Source organism: Myxine glutinosa, chromosome 11, assembly GCF_964187855.1.
Source record: "Myxine glutinosa chromosome 11, kmMyxGlut1.1, whole genome shotgun sequence".
NCBI classification, from domain to species: Eukaryota; Metazoa; Chordata; class Myxini; order Myxiniformes; family Myxinidae; genus Myxine; species Myxine glutinosa.
This window is the reverse complement of record NC_136271.1, coordinates 61,651,820-61,676,030: the sequence shown is the minus strand read 5'-3', so window position 1 is coordinate 61,676,030 and position 24,211 is coordinate 61,651,820. Positions and strand designations below refer to the sequence as shown.

The 24,211-nt window shown below is 45.6% G+C and overlaps 1 protein-coding gene across 1 annotated transcript in view; it reads right to left on the bottom strand.

The window, feature by feature from the left end:
- Nucleotides 1-24,211, bottom strand: part of LOC137436715 (uncharacterized) — a 100,844-nt gene that overhangs the window by 34,276 nt on the left and 42,357 nt on the right. Inside the window, exon 4 of the mRNA XM_068130722.2 lies at nt 4,976-5,153. Coding sequence (XP_067986823.2) covers nt 4,976-5,153 — 178 coding nt within the window. The remainder of the gene's footprint in view (nt 1-4,975; nt 5,154-24,211) is intronic.

Here is a 24,211-nt window from a genome sequence, read left to right as displayed (position 1 = left end):
TGGAAAGAGGATTTCTACAGTCTGCAGTAACTCGTCGTTAAACGAAAATTCAAAGCACCTTCAGCCATCTGGCCACCTGTGTTATGCAGCTAAATTTGCCCGACAAAGTGTGTATGGCGCTTAGCCTGGTGTTGGCTTAGCGGTTAGGGAGTAGGCTTGGGATCCCAGGATCCTGAGTTAGAATCCCGGTCGATCGCTGAATTAACGCCAGGGGGGTTGACTCAGCCTGTCATCCTTCCGAGGTCGGCAAATTGAGTACCAGCTTGCTGGGATGAATGATCCCGGTGTGCACCCCGATTTAGAATAGGTACACCATATCCCTGCGCATCGTAAGAGGCGACTAAGGGTTGGCGTCAGGAAGGGCATCCGGCCATAAAAACATTGCCTCAAACAGGAAACCATGATTGTCATGGGGCCCGCAAGGCTAACCCACGCTCCAGAGGGGGAAATGGCCTTAAAACGATTTAAAAAAAAAAATGTATACAGAATCGAGGCTCGTGAAAGAGCTAACATTTATTTCACAAACAAATCAAAGAGACAAACAAAATATGTAAAAAGAGGGAGTGGAAGACAAGATGGGGAGAGAAGGGGAAGCACACAAACACAACATTTGAGAGCAGGGAGATGTGTGGGAGGGAGAGGGCTTGGGGGGAGGAGGCGTGGGAAGGGGTGTGGGTGGGAGAAGTATAAAACACAAGGTCACCAAGAACTTCCAGGACAAAAAAAACAAAAAAAAAACACCTTTAGAGGCCATTTCCCCCCGCAAAGCGGGGGTTGGCCTTTTTCGGGCACCGTGGTTGTTGTTGTTTTTGTTGGTCCCCTTTTTGAAGCAATATTTTACGGCCGGATGCCCTTCCTGCCGCCAACCCTTTTTGTCGCCTTTTTTTTTACGACAAACAGGGAATTACCAGTGAACTGGTAGAAGTTGGTATTTCAAAAAAGTGGATTTGGGGTGAAATTAGCGGGGTAGAATAGATCAAGGTTTTGGATGGGGGAAGATAAGAGATGGTGGTGAACAGCTGTTTTAAAGACCTGGAGGGTGGAGTGGGATTGAAGAGAGTGAGGGAGTTTGTTCCAGAGGCGGGAGAAAAGAAGAATGAAGGAGTGAAGGTGAGCAGAAAGTCTTGATTTTGGCAGTTTAACCATAAGAGGGTTCCAGGCAGATCTTTTGCGACCTGAAGGAATATTTGCGGGACAGAGCCCAGAGAGAGCTGGGGGGGCAAGGCCAGAGAGGAGTCGGTACAAGACGGAAAGACCACCAACCTGCCTGCGGTGAGTGGGTGAAAGGCCCTTGGAGTTAGCTTCATCGTGGGAGATTCCAATGATTCTGAACGCTTTGGTTTCAACAGCGTGAAGACGAGCTAGGTGTGAGGCAGGAGCACCAGCCCAGAGGGGAGAGCAGTATTCCATTGAGCTGCGGATGAAAGCCTTGTATGTGGTGAGGAGCTCAGGTGTGCCAAGGATGGACTTCGCACGACGGAGGATGCCCAGTCGGCGACTGGCTTTGGAGGCCAGATTTGAAATGTGGTTTTCCCAGGAAAGATCATGGCAGATAGTGAGACCCAAAAGCTTGAGTGACAGAACTTCGTGGAGAGGATTATTCAGAAAGTGGATGGGAGGGTTGTCCAGTCAGTCTTATCGGAGAGACATCGTAAGAGTGTGAGATTTGTCAGGATTGAAAGACATGTTCCACTTGTTTGCCTAGTCTGTGATTTTGTCCATGTCTGCAGAGAGTGAGGAGGCTGCAGACTGTCGATCTGAGGGATGAGGAATGGAGCGACAGAGAGTAGAGTCATCAGCAGAGATAGAGAGGATTTTCAAGAGAGTCAGAGAGATCATTGATGAAGACCAAAAAAAGCACAGGGCCCAGAACACTGCCTTGGGGAACTCCAGCCTGAACAGGAAGAGGAGATGAGAGAAACCCATTCAGGGCCACATGTTGACTACGACTAGAGAGGAAGTCCGCCAGCCATGTGTGGAGATTTCCATGGATACCAAAAGGGGAGAGTTTGGTGGGCAGAGCGGGGTGCCAGACCGTATCGAAGGCACGTGATATGTCAAGGGAGACAGCTCTAATTTCCTGTTTGGCATTGAGGACCTCCATCCATTGTTGAGAAAGCAGAAGCAGCACGTTTTGTTTCATTCAAATTAACATTCATGTTTCATTCATTCATTCATTCAAAGTGTGGGTTAACAGACACGCTTTATTAGGAAAATGACCACAACTTTTATTTCATTTTTTTTTTACTTGTTTTTACTTCTTCTTTTTTTAAGTAAAAAGAGGAATCAAAAATTTGCATGGTATTCGACATATTATTGCATTGTATATATAGAAAATGTATAACCACTGATTGTTCAAAATCAAAATTTACAAGAAGGCAGCTTCAGACAATTTGACACAAACCGAGTCATCACAACGGCAAAAGAGAAAAGTAGGTTGCAAAATGGCGAGTTTCCTTTGCATATTAAAGACAATAGCTCTTACAACTCTCGTGCAGCTCTTACATCTATTTTAGCTCTTACACAAGCCTCGATCCTGTATCCAAAAAAAAAACAAAAAAAAAACATCGTTTCATTGCAAATTTTCCATCGCACCGGAATGTGGAGCACAGCAGGCTGTTTCGAAGGGTTCCCATAATTGCCATTGCTTCGTATGCTGCCCAGCACTTATATACATCGGCGGGGATGTTTAAAGGGCATGTCATGGCACTGGATGCTGCTACAACCTCTTAGAGTGCTTTAGGGGTTTTTGTAATTTCAGTAATTTGTGCTTAGGGCTCAAGCAGGACGGACAGTCATAATGAGAGACAGTGGGACATCTGAAATGGCAGCAGAAAGAGCCTTTACTAGTCTGCAATTTGTCCTTTTCCATCGATGTACATGAAATTTCATGCTACCTTTTACAGTGAATTTATTTAAATCCTATTTACAAGATAAATTTACCTTTGTAACATGGAATGCACAAGCTTCCAAATGTAAAAGGCTGCTTTGGGTCGGTAGGATAGCCGAGACGTATGCACACTCATCTCTGAGCTGTCTAGCCTGGGTTCGAATCTTCGCCCATCTATAAATTGTCATCCTGGTGTTTCACAGACAGGGTGATTCATCAATGTGTGTGTAGTCTGTCCTTCAGATGGACCTTAAGCTGGGCATCCTGTATGCCAGCATTAGTTGGTGGACGTTAAAGATCCCGCGGTGTCCTTCACGAAAAGAAGGTGAGATATCGCTGGCACCCTGAACAATTCCAAATCCCTGCTCTAATATACAAGGAGCACTGCATCAGCAGCATAAAGTATATACAATTAGAATGTGAGTACATCTATAAAGTATGTATGGTACAATTAGAATGTGAGTACATCTATAAAGTATGTATGGTACAATTAGAATGTGAGCACATATATAAACTATGTACACGTGTACACTACAATTAGAATGCAAATACACATATAAAGTATGTACGGTACAATTAGAATGCGAGTACATCTATAAAGTATGTACGGTTCAATTATAATGCGAGTCCATCAATAAAGTATGTACAGTACAATTATAATGTGAGCACATCTATAAAGTATGTACAATTAGAATGTGAGTACATCTATAAAGTATGTATGGTACAATTGGAATGTGAGCACATCTATAAAGTATGTGTGGTACAATTTGAATGTGAGCACATCTATAAAGTATGTACACTTTTACACTACAATTAGAATGTAAATACATCTATAAAGTATGTACGGTACAATTAGAATGCAAGTACATCTATAAAGTATGTACGGTACAATTAAAATGTGAGTATGTCTATAAAGTATGTACGGTACAATTAGAATGTAAGTGCATCTATAAAGTATGTACGATACAATTAGAATGTGAGTACATCTATAAAGTATGTACGGTACAATTAGAATGTGAGTACATCTATAAAGTATGTACGGTACAATTAGAATGTAAGTGCATCTATAAAGTATGTACGATACAATTAGAATGTGAGTACATCTATAAAGTATGTACGGTACAATTAGAATGTGAGTACATCTATAAAGTATATACAGTACAATTAGAATATGAGTATGTCTATAAAGTATGTACGATACAATTAGAATGTGAGTACATCTATAAAGTATGTACAGTACAATTAGAATGAGTACGTCTATAAAGTATGTACGATACAATTAGAATGTGAGTACGTCTATAAATTATGTACGATACAATTAGAATGTGAGTACGTCTATAAAGTATGTACGATACAATTAGAATGTGAGTCCGTCTATAAAGTATGTACGATACAATTAGAATGTGAGTCCGTCTATAAAGTATGTATGGTACAATTATAATGTGAGTACGCCTATAAAATATGAACTAGAAAACCACAAAAAACAAGTTCAGGTGAGGGTATACAATATTTGATTGCTCATTCTAGTTGTAACTGCATTCCTTTCATGAATAAATGCAAAGCTACGAATTTACTCGCAGTAAAGTTTAAATCGAGCAGAACGGTAGTCCATATATTGGTTTGGGCCATCTATAGATTACATACACATTTGTGGAATTATTTATGACCTTCTCTGTCGTCTCCCTACAACCCTCCATCCCCCCACCCCTCCATCCTCTACCCTTACCTACCCTATGTCATTACTTCCTTTTTACAATTCCATTGTCTTCAATTTACCCCTCTGTGTATGTGATGCAAATGGTGCCTTGTATAATGGAGAATCTGTTTGAGTGGAACTGAGGCAGCTCAAAGGAGGAAACATCAGAATTGATTACACTGATTAGTAAGTGTCGAGAACAATTACCTGCCAAATGGCTAACAAATTTAATGTGATATTTAATTGAGAAACGTTTCCATCTTTAACTTTAGAAAATCAATGCCTTTAAACCACCTTTGTGATATTTAAAGGTTATGATGAAGCAGCTGAAGAGGAGCAGGTCACACGAACGTGGCATGCACTTTACAGGGCAAATCACACAAACTCACTGTTCTTTGCAGAAAACGAGTTCCTTTCTGAGCTCCTGATGAGACCTTAAAGATAGGGCCGGATGAAGAATCCTCTTGCGTCCGAGTTGCACAGCATCGCCGTCTTGTACTTCCCCCTCATTTATTTGATGCCTGCTGCAATCTGTAGAAGCTGACATCGATGAAGATCGAATGGGTCCTGTTGAAAGGGAAAGATGTGAGAGATATAGGAGATGAATGAAATAGGAAGTTAAGAGATTTAACAAAAAAACCTCAACATTTCCATCATTTATAGATGCTCCACAATGTGCTGTCTCTTATGGAGAGGATGCAAAAAAGGAGCTGCCACTGAAAGCCATTGCCAGAATATAATATATAGGGAAAAGCATTTATCCTCAGCAGTGCTGTTTGCCACAACTGTAATGATAAGAATCCGAGAGTTTCCTCGAATGTGCTATGTCCGTGTTATGTGATCTTTCAAGAAAATCTTTCCTGACGAAACTTCAAATGGTGAACAAGTAGGTTTCTTAGATCCAAAAAAAGGAGAAAATCTCAGGACTTATGTTTACTATAAAATCATGCAATGGGACTGGGCACGATCAATATAACATGCTTATGCAATGTCAGGATCAAGTAAGAATTTGAGCAAAGCAAAAAACCCAAAAAAAAACAGGACCGATAATAATCTAACAACGGTGTGGCCGAGCTTGGATCTGCTGTCCCCCAGTCATGTGACCAGATCTTCAGCTCTGATTGGTGGGTGTTTGTGAGGGACATACATAACACCGGATTGACAGACAAATGCTGTTCCAGGTGGCATTTCCCTATAGGCTACACTGTAATAATATGGCTGCTGAACCATGTGACCGATGACATCATCCATTTTTTTTATCGGCGAATTTATCCCCAGATCATGCTCAAAAAATTTCATACTGATCAAATCAAGGGTTCTACTTGTCGATTTATGACGTCATAATGAAGGAAACTATGACATTAACATTTTATTTCCCATGGGGAATACTTTGCAATGAGCCACCTTTCAATTTTTTTCCATGGAGCAGTTTCAGAGTTATAGAGATGCAATTTTTTTTTCTTCAAAATTGCGCCCCACCACCCTATGACGTCATAATTATCATTCCAAAATTATTCAGGAAGAGGCGCTCATATGGTGAAAAATTCGTGTCAATTGCCCCAATGGTTGCAGAGAAAACGAATTTAAAGGGAATAACCTCGCAAAATGCCGGAGGAAGGGACATACATACATACATAGATACATATATACATACATACAAATGCTGTTCCAGACGACATTGCCCTATGGACTACGACGTAAAAAGTTACAAGAACTGGACGTTTTTCACCAGGCAAGGTATCCGGGTGTTAAATTCTACCAAAATTCCTGAATATGAAAAAACAATATAAATCAAATACTAAAAGTATGAAAGGTCCATTTATTTTATTCACTTATACCTCCCTCAATTTTTGTCGAACCTCCATCAGACCTGATACTCATACTCATGAGAATACATGCAGTGGAGATTCGGGATAATCCTAAATGGGGTCAACATGATGTTCACCACTGAGGATTTCCCTTCCCCTTACTCAAAGGCTCCTGGGGAATGTTAATGACCCGATCGTTCATAGCCACTGAAATTATCAAGAATTTAATAAACATGTGTAGAAATGGTCTCTGAGCCTGAAAGAGATTAAACAGCAACAACGAACAGAAGACCAAAGCATGTACACATAATTTACATCATACTCCTCGGTTTAAAGGTCAACGTCAAATCGCGGTCTGAAAAAAAAAGAATTTTTGTCATTGCTCAAATTTTTCCAATGCGGAATCGCAAAGACCACTTGACCTTCCAAGATGTTATTGCAGCATAATAGTGCACCTGCACTGAAATTGTGCACCTGATATTTCATCAGTGTTCTTGATCTACTTTTTTTTGGATTGTGATGTAATTAACAAAAAAAACCTTTTTGATCATTACTTGAATAGTTTCCCTCCGATTTTCAGGATGTTGAGTTTTAATCTATAGATTCGAGATTGGGACACATTTTATTAATTTTTACTCTATCCCGAAATGTTGAAGGTCAAGGCCGTATTGAAAAAAACCAAACCAATCGTTGGATCGAGGACCGAGGGTACGGTCACAGGCGATCGCCAAAGGATATTCGTGGGCGATCGCCAAGGGTAAGCCTGGGTAGGCTTACCCTTGGCCATCACAAATATCTAATTTCATGAATTGTATTTGTGATTGCGGCCCTACATTCATCCAAATAATGTGGTTTTGATGAGGAAACAACAGTTTTACATTGTCCCAGCCATAAAATGAAGTCCAATTGGGGAAATGTCAGGCAAACGATCTACAAATCCACATCTACATATCTACAAATCCCCTTGTCTGAGAAGAGATCATTCCAAAACTGTCGCACATTCTAAGCCTAGTGGCAGGGAGCCTAATCTTGCTGGTACAAGGTGATATGTAAAAGATTTAATTAATCGTAGTTCGGGAACAAATCAATCCAAAACATTGCAAAGTAACGTTCACCAATGACTGTTGCATCTTCCAAAAAAAAAAAAGGACCAATGATGCGCGACTCCCGAAGAGAACAAGTCACTGATTTTTGTTCAGTATCTTTAATGTTACCAGACTTCCTGAAGTTTTTCTGTGCCTCAAATGTGGTTGTTGTGGTGGTCATGATTTCACCTATGATGTAGAAGTTGGCTCATCAGAAAATGTCAACTCATCAGGAAACCCAGGAAATTGTCGATTTTCACTGGAGTACTAACAACACTCTTATAACATTAACAAAACCTGATGGATTATGCTTCATATGCCATTTACAGTTTATATCATGTGTGCATCAAAACCTATAAAAGTTCAAAGTTGCACAAGGACTTTATGAACCTGACACAAGGAAGTCCAAAATGATGTACAACTTTTCAAACAGTTGACAAAATTTTACTAATGTGACCCTCCTTTTTATTTTTGGGTCACCTAAAGAAAGAGGTGTAAAGTTATTTCTCCACAGAAGTTTCAATAATGCCAAACAATTTCTCTCTGCCCCCATTGGACGCTCAATTTAAACCTTTTATGCAACAAAGACATGTTTCTACACAAATGTAGTTTTGTAGGGTCTATTGTTATGGATCCGTCACTTCCACCTTTGTTGTTATTATATACTTGTAGGATTTTTAGTTTCAGGTTATATTGTTGTTAAGATTTTTGTGTGAGATGGAGATGACTTCAGTAAAAGGTAAAAATAAACGTTTGTGAAGGAGAAAGGAAGACGTGGCAAAGAGGCCGGAAGAGGGTACGACAAGGGTGAGGAAGATAGAGCCGTAACGTCGCATCGAGACTAGGAGCGGACTTTTTTATATTGGTCGCGAATGAGTTGAGGCTTCCCGGGGAGGGGGGGGGGTGAGGGTGGAGGGATTGCCCAGGACATCGTCCTATATTGCGATTGCAATTAAACCTGCATCTCAGGTTTTTTTCCCAGGCTTGAGTTTTTTGGAGAAAAATCAAGCGCCTCCATTACAGGCCGATAGACCATTTTGTCCTCGAAGAGTCTGTCCGCTTGATGCATCTTGTATTGTCATTGGGATTCCCATATCGACATTATTGTGTAGATTGCCAGTGGTTTCCATATCGGCTCAATTCTCATATCGACCTCTCACCTCGTAACTCCTCGTCCACAGTCGCTCCAATACCTGCCTGTTGTTTTGCTGTTCTGCACGATTTCGACCTTCACTGCGTTGGGATTTGTGCACGGGCTTTGGGGAATGTTACATTCCACTCACATTTGGCGTATCTTGAATTCATTGCTTTGAGAGCATTGGAGAATGATGGTGCCATCATATGTATTGTTAATTTGATGCAAGTGATATTTTCATGGTACTTTCTTTAATAGTGTTATCATTGTGTATGTGAGAGTTATTAATACAATTACTTGTTTTGTTCTACAATTGCATTGGTGTGGATTTACCATGGTTTATTAAAACACGCAGAATAACAAATCATTCTGCCGCATTCCCGCTTGAGACTCTGAGGTGCACCAAAACCAGGATTCGGGGAGGAACACGTAAGACTATCCAAATGCAAGAATTCCACAATACAAAATTCCACAAGTGTGTTGTTGAAACGTTTCGCAACTTTAGAGATACTGGAAGTGTGAAAGACCAAAGTAATGGATGCAGCATTTGAAATACTTCAATGAGAATACCCGACAAGATAGAAGCAGTGAGAGAAGCTTTGCAGGCTTCTCCAAAAAGGTCGACAAACCGAATTGCACAGAGCTGGTGGTTACTTCTCGTATGATAATTGGCAGAACCATACCTGACAATCTGAATCTGTGTCGGATAAAAATACAGTTACTGCAGCACCAGACCGAAATAAATGAGGGCGAGGTTTGAATTTTGCACCGTAATTGCTAAGAAGACAAGGATTTTCTATACAACATATTTGGTTTATGGTCCCTGAAATACTCCCAATGGGGGTCCCTCAAAGCTAAAGTCCACGAAAGCAACCCAAAAACACTGCAGGAGTCTAAAAATAACACCAGACAGGAAATCAGACGATTCAGTTCTCAGCCGAGTTATTGATAACTTCAGTGTCCGTATGGCAGCTGTCATCCAGTGGCATGGTGCTTGGATTAAACACTTCATCATTTGTTCTCTATGGAAACCGTAAAGCTACTGTATTGATCAGAAAGGTTTAGAAAGGTTTTTCCATTCAAATTTATATCTGTATTTTTTAATTCCTGGTTTGGTCTGTTTTATGTTCACATCTTAGTACATAGTTCATAATACAGATGGGATCATCAAAATCAAAATCCATATGCTATGTAGATTGCCCATTGTCTCTTGCTGTTGATATATATACATATTTATAAACAGCAAGAGACAATGGGCATATATACATATTGTCGGCTTCCACTGGAGCGGCCTCAAAACACGATAATCAACAAGACCTCGCGAGATCTTGGAGACGGCGGCAGGGATTTTCGAAGCTCCACACGGTCTCTACGTTTTTCGAAGTTAAGTCTGTTCACAATTGTATTTTGTCGAAACTGTATTTATCTTTCGGTGTGTGAAGTTATTGTGTGCAACTTTGGTTGTTTCTCGGTGTTTATCTTTCATAAATTGATCGTCTGTTTGCCGTGTCGCGAGCAAGGCCTTGTACAGTGTGCACTGTACAACCTTGAGGCTTTGTTTTTCTCTCAGTGGTCCGTCGTTTGTGATCCAATAACTTTCGTTCTCTGTATTCCCAGGCTTTTCACCCATAGCCTACTTCCTTGTGTAAATCTCAACTAAAAAAAAAAACAAAAAAAAAAAAAACATTTCCTTCTCTGTTCTCATTCGTTTATTCATTCTTATTCGTTCGTTCGTTCTTCGACCACGTGTTTCTCCCCCATTTCCCCAGATAGTTTTCACTCATTAACCTTCAATGTTTACACTTTCCCCTCAAGTTATGTATTCCGTCATATTTTATAACACCTTTTTCTTCTTCTTCTTTAAAAGGCTGCTTTCGACTTGCTCACCAAATCAATTCATCCCAAAAAAAATATCCATCTCCTATAGTGCCTTTGTTCTACATTCCCTAAACTCTCCTGCACTCCATCCTCCATCCAGCGTCCTTAAACGTATTTTTAACTCGAAGGTCACAAGAAACTCATTTTGCAATAAATGTTCGTTTCCCATAAATCGTACACTTTCAAAAATCCAATCTCACCCCTCCCCTCCAAATCTTCCCCATAACCCCTCCCCTCCAAATCTTCCCCATCACCCCTCCCCTCCAAATCTTCCCCATCAACCATCCCTTTCAAATCTCCCCCCTTGCCCCCTCCCTCCTAAACTACTCCCTCACCCCTCCCCGCCAAGACGCCCCCTCGCCCCTCCCCTCCTAGACTCCTGCCTCACCACTCCCCTCCAAATCTCCCCCATATCCCATCCCTTTCAAATCCCTCCCCTTGTCCCTTCCCTCCCAAACTCCCCCCTCACCCCTCCCCTTCAAATCTCCCCACCCTCATTGCTTCTCAATTTCCCCCCGCTCACTCCCCCTCCTCAAAGCGTCCTCCCCGCTTCTTCCCCCTTCAAACTCTCACCTCCATCTCCCCCAACCTTCTGCCTCGCTCTTCCCCCTCCTCAAATAACACCTCATTGTGGCTCACCCAATCACCATCAAACCTTTTGTCCACCCCATCCTTCCCTTTCTCCGAGCTATTCTGAAATCTCTGACACACCTTCAACAGCTCTCCCTACCTCTTCCACCTCTTCCACATCTTACCCTACCCCTCCTCCCCCCTGTTCTGTATCTGATGCTCCCCCTTCCTCTTCATTAACGGTATGGACCTCAAACATCCGGGGCCTTCGTTCAAACTTAACTGATCTCTCCATACAGGTTGCTTCTGTCAAACCAGACGTGATCTGCTTAACAGAAACTTTCCTCCTTTATGATGTCTCTGATTCCATAGTATCTCTCCCGGGCTACTCCCTCCTCCGGTATGATAGACCTGAGCCTCGTCCTGGAGGCGGGGTTGCTATCTTTATCAAAAACTCTCTTCCTCACTCGCCCTGCACTGCACTCTCTCCACCTCACCCCCAGGAATACCTCTGGCTACGGCTTCCCCTTCGCTCCCACCTCTTGTTCATATGTGTGTTGTACCGTCCACCAAACAGTGATGACTCCATCTACATCTCGCTGTCTGATGATATGGACCAACTTCTATCTACTCATCCCAACTCTCTCTTCCTCATATGTGGTGATTTCAACTGTCATCATGCCAGTTGGCTGGGTGTGGGTACCTCTCTCACCAGCCATGGCTCCTCAGCAAAGGACTTCTGCGACTCACTGGGACTGACACAATCTGTCAATTTCCCGACCCGGATCTCAGTCAACGGAACATCTTCTCTTCTGGACTTGGTTATGACTAACTTCCCTGAAAATGTCTGCTGCTCTTCTTCTGCTCCGATCGGATCATCTGATCATGTCCTTGTTAAAGTGGACATCTCTCTGACCATCCTCAGGGAGCCTGCTCAGCGTCGACGAGTCTGGCATTTCACTCAGGCCAACTGGCACGGTCTTCAAGCAGCCATCAATCATCTGGACTGGTCTCCCATCTCTACCACCTCTGACATCAACTCATCCTGGGAATTCTTCCAAAGTAAATTGCTCTCTCTCATGCACAGATTTATCCCATCTCGTCTTCAGTTGTCATACCCTTCCTCCCGTCCATGGTACACGGAATCTTGTGGTGAGGCTGTTGCCCAGAAACAACTTGCCTTCGTCTCCTGGAAAGCAAATCCAACGGAAGGAAATCTCATTTCCTTTCACAAAGCCCGAAACAAGTGTGTGTCCACCCTCAGGAGAGCCAGGAAACAATATCTCTCCGTTCTCAAGACCGAACTCTCTTATCTGTCTCCCTCTTCCAAATCCTGGTGGCGTCTGGTCAAATCCGTTTCTGGTGTTTGTTCCCCCTCCATCCCCTCCCTTACCTCAAACGGCTACACAGCTGACTCCGCACGTGAAAAAGCTGAATGCCTCAACTCTGTGTTTGCCTCTAAATCTTGTGTCCCAAACCCATCCCTCTCTGTACCCACCATACCCAGTCGTACCCTGCTGCTCCTGGACTCCGTGTCCTTTCCTCCTGACAAGGTGGAAAAGTTTCTGTCAACCCTCGACTCTGATTCTGCAACTGGACCCGACGGCATCAGCCCACGGGTCCTAAAATCCTGCTCTGCTGCTCTATCTCACCCTCTCTCTGTTCTCTTCACCCTCTCTTTTGCTCAAGGTCAACTGCCATCTGCTTGGAAATCAGCCAACATCACCGCTTTGCACAAAAAAGGTGCAAAAACAGATCCTAGCAACTACAGACCAATCAGCCTTCTCCCAATTATCAGCAAAGTCATGGAATCCATCATTGCTTCTGATATGAAATCTTTCCTCTTCTCCAATGGCTTGATCTCTGATCATCAATTTGGTTTCAGACCAGGTCACTCTACTCTGGACATGCTGCTTCTGCTGTCTCAACAATGGATGGAGGTCCTCAATGCCAAACAGGAAATTAGAGCTGTCTCCCTCGACATATCACGTGCCTTCGACACGGTCTGGCACCCCGCTCTGCTCACCAAACTCTCCTCCTTTGGTATCCATGGAAATCTCCACGCATGGCTGGCGGACTTCCTCTCTCGTCGTCGTCAACGTGTGGCCCTGAATGGGTTTCTCTCATCTCCTCTTCCTGTTCAGGCTGGAGTTCCCCAAGGCAGTGTTCTGGGCCCCGTGCTTTTTCTGGTCTTCATCAATGATCTCTCTGACTCTCTCGAAAATCCTCTCTATCTCTTTGCTGATGACTCCACTCTCTGCCGCTCCATTCCTCTTCCCTCAGATCGGCAGTCTGCTGCCTCCTCACTCTCTGAAGACCTGGACAAAATCACAGACTGGTCAAACAAGTGGAACATGTCTTTCAATCCTGACAAATCTCACACTCTTACTATGTCTCTCCGAAAAGATCGACTGGACAACCCTCCCATCTACTTTCTCAACAATCCTCTCCAAGAAGTTCTGTCGCTCAAGATTTTGGGTCTCACTATCTGCCATGATCTTTCTTGGGAAAACCACATTTCCAAGCTGGCCTCCAAAGCCAGTCGCCGACTGGGCATCCTCCGTCGTGCGAAGTCCTTCCTCGGCACACCTGAGCTCCTCACCACATACAAGGCTTTCATCCGCAGCTCAATGGAATACTGTTCTCCCCTATGGGCCGGTGCTCCTGCCTCACACCTAGCTCGGCTTCACGCTGTTGAAACCAAAGCTTTCAGAATTATTGGAATCTCCCGCGATGAAGCTATCTCTGAGGGCCTTTCACTCACTCACCGCAGGCAGGTAGGTGGTCTTTCTGTCTTCTACCGACTCCTCTCCGGCCTTGCACCCCCAGCTCTCTCTGTGCTCTGTCCCCCAAATATTCCTACAGGTCGCACAAGATCTGCCAGCAACCCTCTGATGGTTAAACTGCCGAAATCTCGGCTCTCCGCTCACCTTCACTCTTTCATTCCTCTTTTCTCCCGCCTCTGGAACAAACTCCCTCACTCCCTTCAATCCCACTCCTCCCTCCAGGTCTTTAAAACAGCTGTTCACCACCATCTCTTATCTTCCCCCATCCAAAACCTTGATCTTTTCTACCCCCGCTAATTCACCCCAGATCCACCTTGTTTGAAATTCCAACTTCTTTCCTGGAAGTCCTGGCAGTGTCCATATGTTTTATACCTCTCCCACTGCCCCCTTCCCACGCCCCCCCCCCCCAAAGCCCTCGCCCTCTCTCAGATCTCTCGATGTCTCCATGTCTCTCGGTCCCTGCTCTCAAATGTTGTGTTTGTGTCCTTCCCCCTCTCTCCCCATCTTGTCTACCGCTCCCTATGTTATATGTTTTATGTGTCGGTTTGTCTTTCTGTGTGTTCATGTGATTAATGTTCGCTCTTTCACGAGCCTCGATATTGTATACAAAAAAAAAAAAAAAAAAAAAAAAAAAAAAAAAAAAAAGACCGACACGGAAGTCAAATGCAAAAATCAATGGGTTGAATAAAAATCATGCCAGGGAACAAAGAATGCATCGTAAAATATTCTTAAGTTGAGGATCCTCCATACAGACTCAGATACACACAAGGGGAATCAATAACTGAAAGTAATTGCATGTTTGTGTACTCAGCTCTGAGCGGCTCTTGAACCCCGTCGGTCCTCGAACGGTTCCCCACGTCCGTGCGTGGGAAAACACACGACTTGGGGCGAAGTCCGTGTGTGGGAAAACACACGCCTTGGCGCTAGATCTGTGCATGGGAAAACACATGCCTGGGCGAGAAGTCCGTGCATGGGAAAACACACGCCTTGGCACGAAGTCCGTTCACCACCAGCCGCTGAGCATGAAATGAGCAGGCCAAGCTCCATCCTCGTCGTCCACTCCACAAAGCACTGCGGTTTGTCAGGTGCACCCAGCCACCACAAAGTCAGCACCAACGAACCAGAAAAAGAAGATGCGTCCACTCGCACACGTAGCCAGGGCGTACGAACCGCAACCACCTGTATTGAATGTCCCGACCAGGAGAGTATAAGCGAAATGTGACTGTTCGTCACGAAATTCCCAGTGCAAGAAGTATAACTTCGACTGCACGCTATCAATGTCCCAACGCAACAGCGTATAAACTGTGTCTGCTCGTAATGACTGTAGACACGCAAGAGAGGATAAAACAGTGACTGCCTTTCATCAGCTCAGGACCCCAAGAGAAAGAAAATGCCAGGACAGTTCTTTTGTTCCCCGGTCTCCCACGTCATCCGATGACGTCTGCTCGTGCTCCAATCAGAGAGTCCATCTCATCACTCCAATGACCGGACCAATCATCCTCCTTTCGGGGTGGGGCCTCACGCCCCTCCTGTGCCCTTGTGATGGCTCGGCTTGCGGAATCAGCAGTAGTGTTCAATGCCTTGGTTCCGGCGCCCATTGCTTGGCTGGTGTGTGTGTAGTGCAGTGTCATAAGGAACAAAGGAAACAAATCACAGCGACAATTTACATACCGGGCATTAATTACCCTTACACCCCTACCGAATTAACATAGCCCCACCCCTCATCATGGGGACTAATACACGACCTTACATGACATCCGGTCTAGCGGAATCCCTACTTAGGTACATGACGGTTCTTCTTCTTCGTTGAGACATTCGGAGCACACTACCCTATACAATCCTACATAGCCCAAAGGTAATCCATTGCCTACCCCCTCATAAACGTAACAATATATATATATATATATATATATATATATATATATATATATATATATATATATATATATATATATATATTGTCGCGTAACCGTGATTAACACCACAGTTACGGATGACCGATTTGCGAGACTTTAACTCCCGAGGCGAACACTCAATGGCGGACTCAAGTTCAACACCAACGCGCGGAATGGCGGGACACAGCGAAGGCTCCGCAACCTTATCTATTAAAATCAAACACCCAGGAAAACTGCGTTCAGATATTATGTACAAAAAGTAATATAAGGGTTTATTAGGAAAAGTAAAGCCAGTGAAAAAGCCCGCCGGTAAATCTAATAACTCTAATAAACCTAAATCGGGACGTCCCCACACGACTGACAGCAAACACAAACGAGGGAGATTAATCACGAAAATAACACGTCCCGTCGTTCAAAATATACGCGGAGATCGGGCTTATCTGTCTTTGTCGTCTTGTATTGTTGGTGTCCAGCACCGCTCCTTCCGGCCCGATCGCACACCACGAGGCCCCTCGCTCCAAGCACCACGCGTCCGACGCAGGCCAGCGGCTCCACTTGACCAGGGACAGGAAGGACTCCTTTCAACTCCACTCGACTCGACGCGGGAGTGCTGGCAGCCAAGTGCCAACGAACTGCTCAGTGCCAACTGGGTGTGCTCTCGTGTGTCTCCTGCGACTCCCTACAACCCGAACTGCACTCGAACTGCGACTGGAATGGCGTGTCCTCTCCAACTCTCCACCACCGCTCAACTCTCTGGTGCCTGCCTGCGTCTGCCACGAAATGGCGTCCGACCGTCGCCTATATTGGTGGCCGATGACGTCACATTGGCGCACTCCTCAGCCAATCAAAGCCTCCCGCGACTCCTGACATCTCCCGTCCGTGACCCCGCGGTCCTGGCATAACACGTGCCGGCCAGGTTTGTAGGCCTTTGGAGGTGTACACGGTGGCGGCCAATTGTGGTGGTGTTTTTGACCTGGTTTCCTGTCAATTTAATACGAAGTCCTTGTCAGGGAAAGGGGATTATTTAATGTTGCGCTAAGGACCTAACTAATGTTTATGTGGTTTGCAGTGCCATAATGGACAAAGGTTTGACTACTAGGTGAGACTCACAGGGGCGTTACCTTTAATCCCTCACTATTTAACACTCGAATCTCCAGGTAGATCCACACTCATACATCTTACCCCGACAACCGCCTGAACATCAATAACTTATTACATGTAGAGTCCCTGTCACGACAGCCGAATACCTACCTATTCAGATCTACCTAGCTCTAGATGTTGCATTACCAAATTCATAACACAGCCCCCCCCCTGGAACCGTAGCTCCTGCAAGGTTCACCGCAGGGCTACCATTCCAGCCTTAACACTTACTGTCACACACTTAATTAACCTATGAAATAAATCAGGAAGGGCTGTGGGAAGTGAGTCGGACTACCTACCTACACTTCCTTAACATGCTGAACCCCTTAACCATCATGCAAGTATGTACATCTTCTTCGTTGTTCCTGTGGAGGGAGGAAACAACAACACACAACACTAACTTAACCACAAAACTTAACCATCTTTCCAAAACTCAAAACTCTAACCTTTGTACATACCCCGGTCTACAGACCGCGTCCCCCGGTGGATGCCACAAGACACAACCTTACCTGCGGGGCCATCCCCAATGCATCCCCCTAAATTTTCCACGGCCCTGTCCAGATGTTACAGGTGAGTGACACGGCTCGGTGGATTTCGCCCACATTCATGCAACACAGACCCCTTAACCACTCATTCTCATTCCATAGGTCATCAAGGCATTTCAAAAATCAACAAAGCACTTATTTCAATACACCCCCTGCAAGACCATGGCATTGATGTCATTCACGTGTGTGTGCATTCCTCAACTAGGCAGCGGGGAGGTACCGCACAAAAGATGGTGGGGGCGCATCAGGCTGTGGTGCCCGCAGTCCCAAAAACAAGTCAACCGACTTACAAATTCATTGCCCCCCCCCCCCTTTACCTCTTGGCCCCATGACAGCCCAACAGCCCCTTTCCGCCGTTACCTCGCCGGTGAGGGTCTCCACACACACCAGGCTCCTTTGCCTCCTGCTTTCGCGCAGCAACACGGGTCACCGGGGGACTTCCTCACCCCGCGGCGCCCAACCAGACCCTCCACCGACGAGCTCCAATTTCCAGTTACCACCGGCTGCCAGGGGTAATTGCCGCAGAGGGGGGCCCGCAGGCATCGCTCCTCAGAGCTTGCTCTGTACCTGCGGACACACACACCTTCCCCACCCATGGTCCCCAAAACACACTTCCTCCCCCGCTGCCATTCAATTCTCCACACAACTCAGCACAATTCAGTACAATTCATAGATGGTGTAAAAGGTGTTACAAGGCTTGCCATGGCCTGCTACATGTGAAATTCCCCCAGTTCACATTTAAACCATCACATCTTCCCAAAAGCACATTTCCAAAAGCACAATTATCACCCCTCATTATCTCCAATAATCATCACACACTCTCCAGGTTCCACTCTCACGACCACATCAAAACACATAACCACAATACAAAAACATACGCCACCCACAAGACACTGTGGCTCCCATTCCATCCCCTCACCGGCCATGTCATCACTCTCACCCGCCTCCCAACTCCAAATTACATGTCCCCAATTTCCCAAAGCAAATCCTGAAGCCTGGGACAGTACTCCTCAAAACACTCACCTCAAGTGCAGGTAGTTGCAGGTTGGTCAGGTCCAAAGGTGCCATCCACCCATACAATTCCCAAAATTTCACATTGGGCCTACCAAATACTTCCAAATTTCTCTTTTGTCCCCACTACACTGGCAGGTATGTGGATCCGCATCCAACGGTGATCATCACTACACAACTACCTGTGGCCACGACAGCTCTGCACCTCTACCGTGCAAGGGTCACCGGGACAAGGTGAGCAGTCAAAACGCCAACATGGCCCATGAGTGTCCATAAGGGTGCGACCCACCATCCATCCTTCGGCCCCCCTGCGAGGAACACAGCTGCAGCAGCCCCAGCTGGCCAATGTGGTGAGCACTTGCTGCCACAACACACACTACCGCACACACAACCTCGGCCCTGGGGGGCACGGTCGCAGTGCGTGGCATCCCTACAGCCACGTCCCCTGCACCTCCCCATCATCCCCCAGTCCGACTACAGAACTGCAGCCCCCCAGTGCTCACCCACACTTGACCACACCAAGGTCCAGTCAACAGCCATGCTCCACCAGGAGACTCACCCAGAAGACATGGTCCACACACCTCGGACATGCACAGCACCACGTTGACCCTCAGGCTACACAACTACATCCCCATAACCCCGCGTCCCAAATATCAGCACAGTTGCCCCCGCAACCAGTTGAAGCTGTCCTGCTACCTTATTAATTTTTTTCACAGCCTCCAACACTTTGGTCTGCACACCTGGATCAATAATGGCGTCACTGTACAGTGTCCACCATGGCATTTCAAAATCCACCCTTAAATTTCCATCTAACCCACAGATTACCCATGCCAACCATTTATCACATTTCACTAACCTCACCAAAGAAGGATGCTTTGCCATACACATGCCAGCCGAGCATGGCCCATATGCTCGGCTCGTTACCCATCTCCCGATTCACATCCCCATGGCTCTCTTCCCAACCCGAGAGTCCATAAATCATAACGGAGCATCTGTGGAAGGTCACTCTCAAACCATCACGTTCCACAGACGCCCCAATGGTTGTCCGGCAGGCTATCTCCATCCCCGTCCATTCGGTTTGACCCGCGTCCATAGACCAACCACCATGCCAGGTCACCACATGCTGGTTGTCCCAGAGTCCCTGGAGGAGAGTGCCAGGCCGCATGCCTGGGTGGTCACCACATCAGTCCCAAGTTGGCCGTCCGCAGTGCCACCACCAAAGCGCGACCCACAACATCTCCCCCTAGTGGTCCTCAATAAATGCCAACCCAGGCTTGAGAAACCACCTCGGACCCCTCTGGAGGTCTTAACCCCCACCAGGGTCCGGTGACCCTGCCGGCCCGAGCCACCAGCTCGGACGGCGCCCCGACGGACAAGGGACGCCACACTCCACCAGAACCCCCGTGGGGCCCAGGTCATACCTCGCCACCCAAGGCTGGACCCCACGTCCAAATCTCGCCATCACAGCCCCCCAGCTGGCTGGCATACCCAAATTTTGAAAGGGGCAACTTTTGCCCGAGGCCATCACCCATGACCTCTCCATGTCCAAATCCCGCAGCCCGGGGACCAATCCCCACCATGGCTGCTCCAAATCAATTTCCCATTGTAATTTTATTTTAAATTTTCTTTTACCAATTTTCATTCCCACTGCCAAACCGCAGCTGCAGGGAACAACCTCTACCACCGGTTGTTCTGCCCCTCCCTGCAGTTGATCCAAATTCCCTACAGGGACCAAATCTCCAGAAGCTCTATCTCCCGATCCTCCAAGATCCAAATTCAGCCCGGAGCCAACACACTCCCCCAACTGGTTGTCCAATTTTGGAGCCTCTGTTTCCAAATAGCAGTGTACAGTGAGCGTCCCCTCGGTCATTCCAACCACCTCCTCGGACCAACTCACCTCATCACCCAGGCTCCTTTGGGCCTGACCAAGCTCTACCTCCATGGGACTGTCACAGGTCTCCAGCCGCTGGATCAAATCATCCTCATCACAAATCATTCCTGGCCCCGCCAGGCTTTGATCAATATCCCCAATAAATACCTGGTCCGGCTCCATTGCACGGACCCCCAAAAACTCTACCCCCTCTTGCTCCGCACCACCGCCCTGGTGCTGCACAATTCCAAATTCATCCCCCGGTTGGGGTGTTGTGACATCCACACGGTCCCGATAAACAACCAGGCCAGAATGTGGGAAACATTCCCCATTACAACTCTCACATTCCAAATTTCCTTCCCCGCTCACCTGTGGACACTCCACGTTTACCTGCAGGCATTCCCCATCTACCTGTACACATTCCCCATCCACCTGTGCACCTGCGGTCTCCCCATCATCCCCCATTTTGTTTGCCAGCCCATCAATTTTAATACTCCATCGATCACTCATTTCCTTCATTTTGTTTGCCAGCCCATCAAGTTTATCCTCCAATCCACTTTTCGTTTCTCCCACTAATTCCTTTAAAAATTTCATTAAAGCCTGGTAGTCTCTAGGGGCCGTCCCATTTGTTCCCGACTCCCCGGTAGGGGAGGGGGATAAGTTGGTGCTCGGGACGAGGGAGGTTCCAAGGCTCACCTCTGCATCTAATTCCCCTATTTCCGGCTCACTCCCGACGCTGACGGAGGCCTCGCTGCGTACTTCCATCTCATCAATTTCCGACATCCGCTTTCCGGAAGATTGTTTCCCGCGCGCGTATTTATTTTAATAATTCCTGAAACAATTTAAATTTGACGAAGACACGATATCGCGCTCCGTTTGCCCGATTGATTATTAAATTTCTCCGCCTCGACTATAAAAATTTTGCGTTCGAACGTCGGGCGCAATGTACGCCCGACCGTGTCGATGTCTCCCCGCGGACAAAAAAATTTGTCCGACCGTGTCGATGTCTCGCCGCGGACAAAAAAATTTGTCCGACGGGTTCAAATCCTACACTCCTGACACCACTTGTCGCGTAACCGTGATTAACACCACAGTTACGGATGACCGATTTGCGAGACTTTAACTCCCGAGGCGAACACTCAATGGCGGACTCAAGTTCAACACCAACGCGCGGAATGGCGGGACACAGCGAAGGCTCCGCAACCTTATCTATTAAAATCAAACACCCAGGAAAACTGCGTTCAGATATTATGTACAAAAAGTAATATAAGGGTTTATTAGGAAAAGTAAAGCCAGTGAAAAAGCCCGCCGGTAAATCTAATAACTCTAATAAACCTAAATCGGGACGTCCCCACACGACTGACAGCAAACACAAACGAGGGAGATTAATCACGAAAATAACACGTCCCGTCGTTCAAAATATACGCGGAGATCGGGCTTATCTGTCTTTGTCGTCTTGTATTGTTGGTGTCCAGCACCGCTCCTTCCGGCCCGATCGCACACCACGAGGCCCCTCGCTCCAAGCACCACGCGTCCGACGCAGGCCAGCGGCTCCACTTGACCAGGGACAGGAAGGACTCCTTTCAACTCCACTCGACTCGACGCGGGAGTGCTGGCAGCCAAGTGCCAACGAACTGCTCAGTGCCAACTGGGTGTGCTCTCGTGTGTCTCCTGCGACTCCCTACAACCCGAACTGCACTCGAACTGCGACTGGAATGGCGTGTCCTCTCCAACTCTCCACCACCGCTCAACTCTCTGGTGCCTGCCTGCGTCTGCCACGAAATGGCGTCCGACCGTCGCCTATATTGGTGGCCGATGACGTCACATTGGCGCACTCCTCAGCCAATCAAAGCCTCCCGCGACTCCTGACATCTCCCGTCCGTGACCCCGCGGTCCTGGCATAACACGTGCCGGCCAGGTTTGTAGGCCTTTGGAGGTGTACACGGTGGCGGCCAATTGTGGTGGTGTTTTTGACCTGGTTTCCTGTCAATTTAATACGAAGTCCTTGTCAGGGAAAGGGGATTATTTAATGTTGCGCTAAGGACCTAACTAATGTTTATGTGGTTTGCAGTGCCATAATGGACAAAGGTTTGACTACTAGGTGAGACTCACAGGGGCGTTACCTTTAATCCCTCACTATTTAACACTCGAATCTCCAGGTAGATCCACACTCATACATCTTACCCCGACAACCGCCTGAACATCAATAACTTATTACATGTAGAGTCCCTGTCACGACAGCCGAATACCTACCTATTCAGATCTACCTAGCTCTAGATGTTGCATTACCAAATTCATAACAATATATATACATACACACAGGAAAAGACAATGGGCAATCGACACAGCATATGGATTTTGAATTAGATGATCCCATCTGCATTATGAACTACGTGCTAAGATGTGAACATAAAACAGACCAAAACAGGAATTAAAAAATACAGAAATAAATGGAATGGAAAAACGTTTCTAAACCTTTCTGATCAATACAGTAGCTTTACGGTTTCCATAGAGAACATATTCATGTAGAATGTAGGAATGCTGTGGTTTGTTTGTTTTTCAACTCGGCAGATGCGGATTGAGCCATCTGTGAAATGTTCATGAAATCAAATTTTAATGCAAACACCTGCAGGCAATTACCACTGCCACATCTACTCTCAGTAAGCCTGTCTTCAAAATATAGTTGCATCACATGTGTGCATGATATACCAAAAGTGGTGACAAAATCTGGCTCATCACATCACAGATGGTACCAGAAAGATGAATACAGGTATTTTACTTCAGGGAAATCAAGGTTTTCCACATGAAAAAAATTTACATTTCCTTTATTACAATGTTTCTATAAGTTGTTTCTATAAAACAGCCTTTGGTCCTAGATCTAACCCTCTAGTCAACAACAGAAAAAGGTACCAAATAGGTCGATATGGAGATTGATGAGGCCTATATGGAGATTGATGAGGCCTATATGGAGGCTTTTCATTTTTTTCAGCATGGCACAACTCTGTTTATGAAATGTTTGTCACCTTATACTGTACCCCAAACCACCGACGAGATGTTGCACATATTTACACAAAGTAAAGGTCCTATAAGCACTGCATTGGAAATTATTCAAAATTATTTGAAAAATATATATATATTATATTCAAATTCAAATTTTTTATCAGCTGATCACTTTGGTTGCATCAGTGATGAATCATCCGAGATTGTAACCCTTACCAAGGAACAAATTCAGCAAAACAGACACCCTGTATGGGGACAGCATGGTGGATAACAAATAAATAAATAAATAATAATAATAATAATAATAATAATAATAATATCATTCTGGGTGAAGACATCACTTGATTTAGCAAGACCATTTTGAATTTTAAAACTATAAAGCTGACATCATTGAGCTAAAGTGCTAGATTGTTTTGAGGTTGGGGGATATTGCTTTGTAATATCAATAATATTATCCTATTATCATAGGAGTTGTTATTACTTTTGTAATGAGAAGCGGCTTTGGAAAAACGCCACGAAAAACGCCTTGGAAGAACTCCACAGAAGCGGCAGGAAGGATCGTTATTATCCCTTGCGTAGAATATAGACTACAGTAGATCTTCAATCAGGTGCGTTCGTCGACGTGATGATCATACACAGATTTTTTTTATTTTTTATTTTTTTTTATGTATACAAGATCGAGGCTCGTGAAAGAGTGAACATTAATCAGACAGAAAGACAAACAGACACATAAAACAAATAACATCGGGAGCGGTAGACAAGATGGGGAGAGAGGGGGCAGGACACAAACACAACATTTGAGAGCAGGGACCGAGAGACATGGAGACATCGAGAGATCTGTGGGAGGGAGAGGGCTTTGGGGGGAGGCATGTGAAGGGGGGGGGGGTGGGAGAGGTATAAAC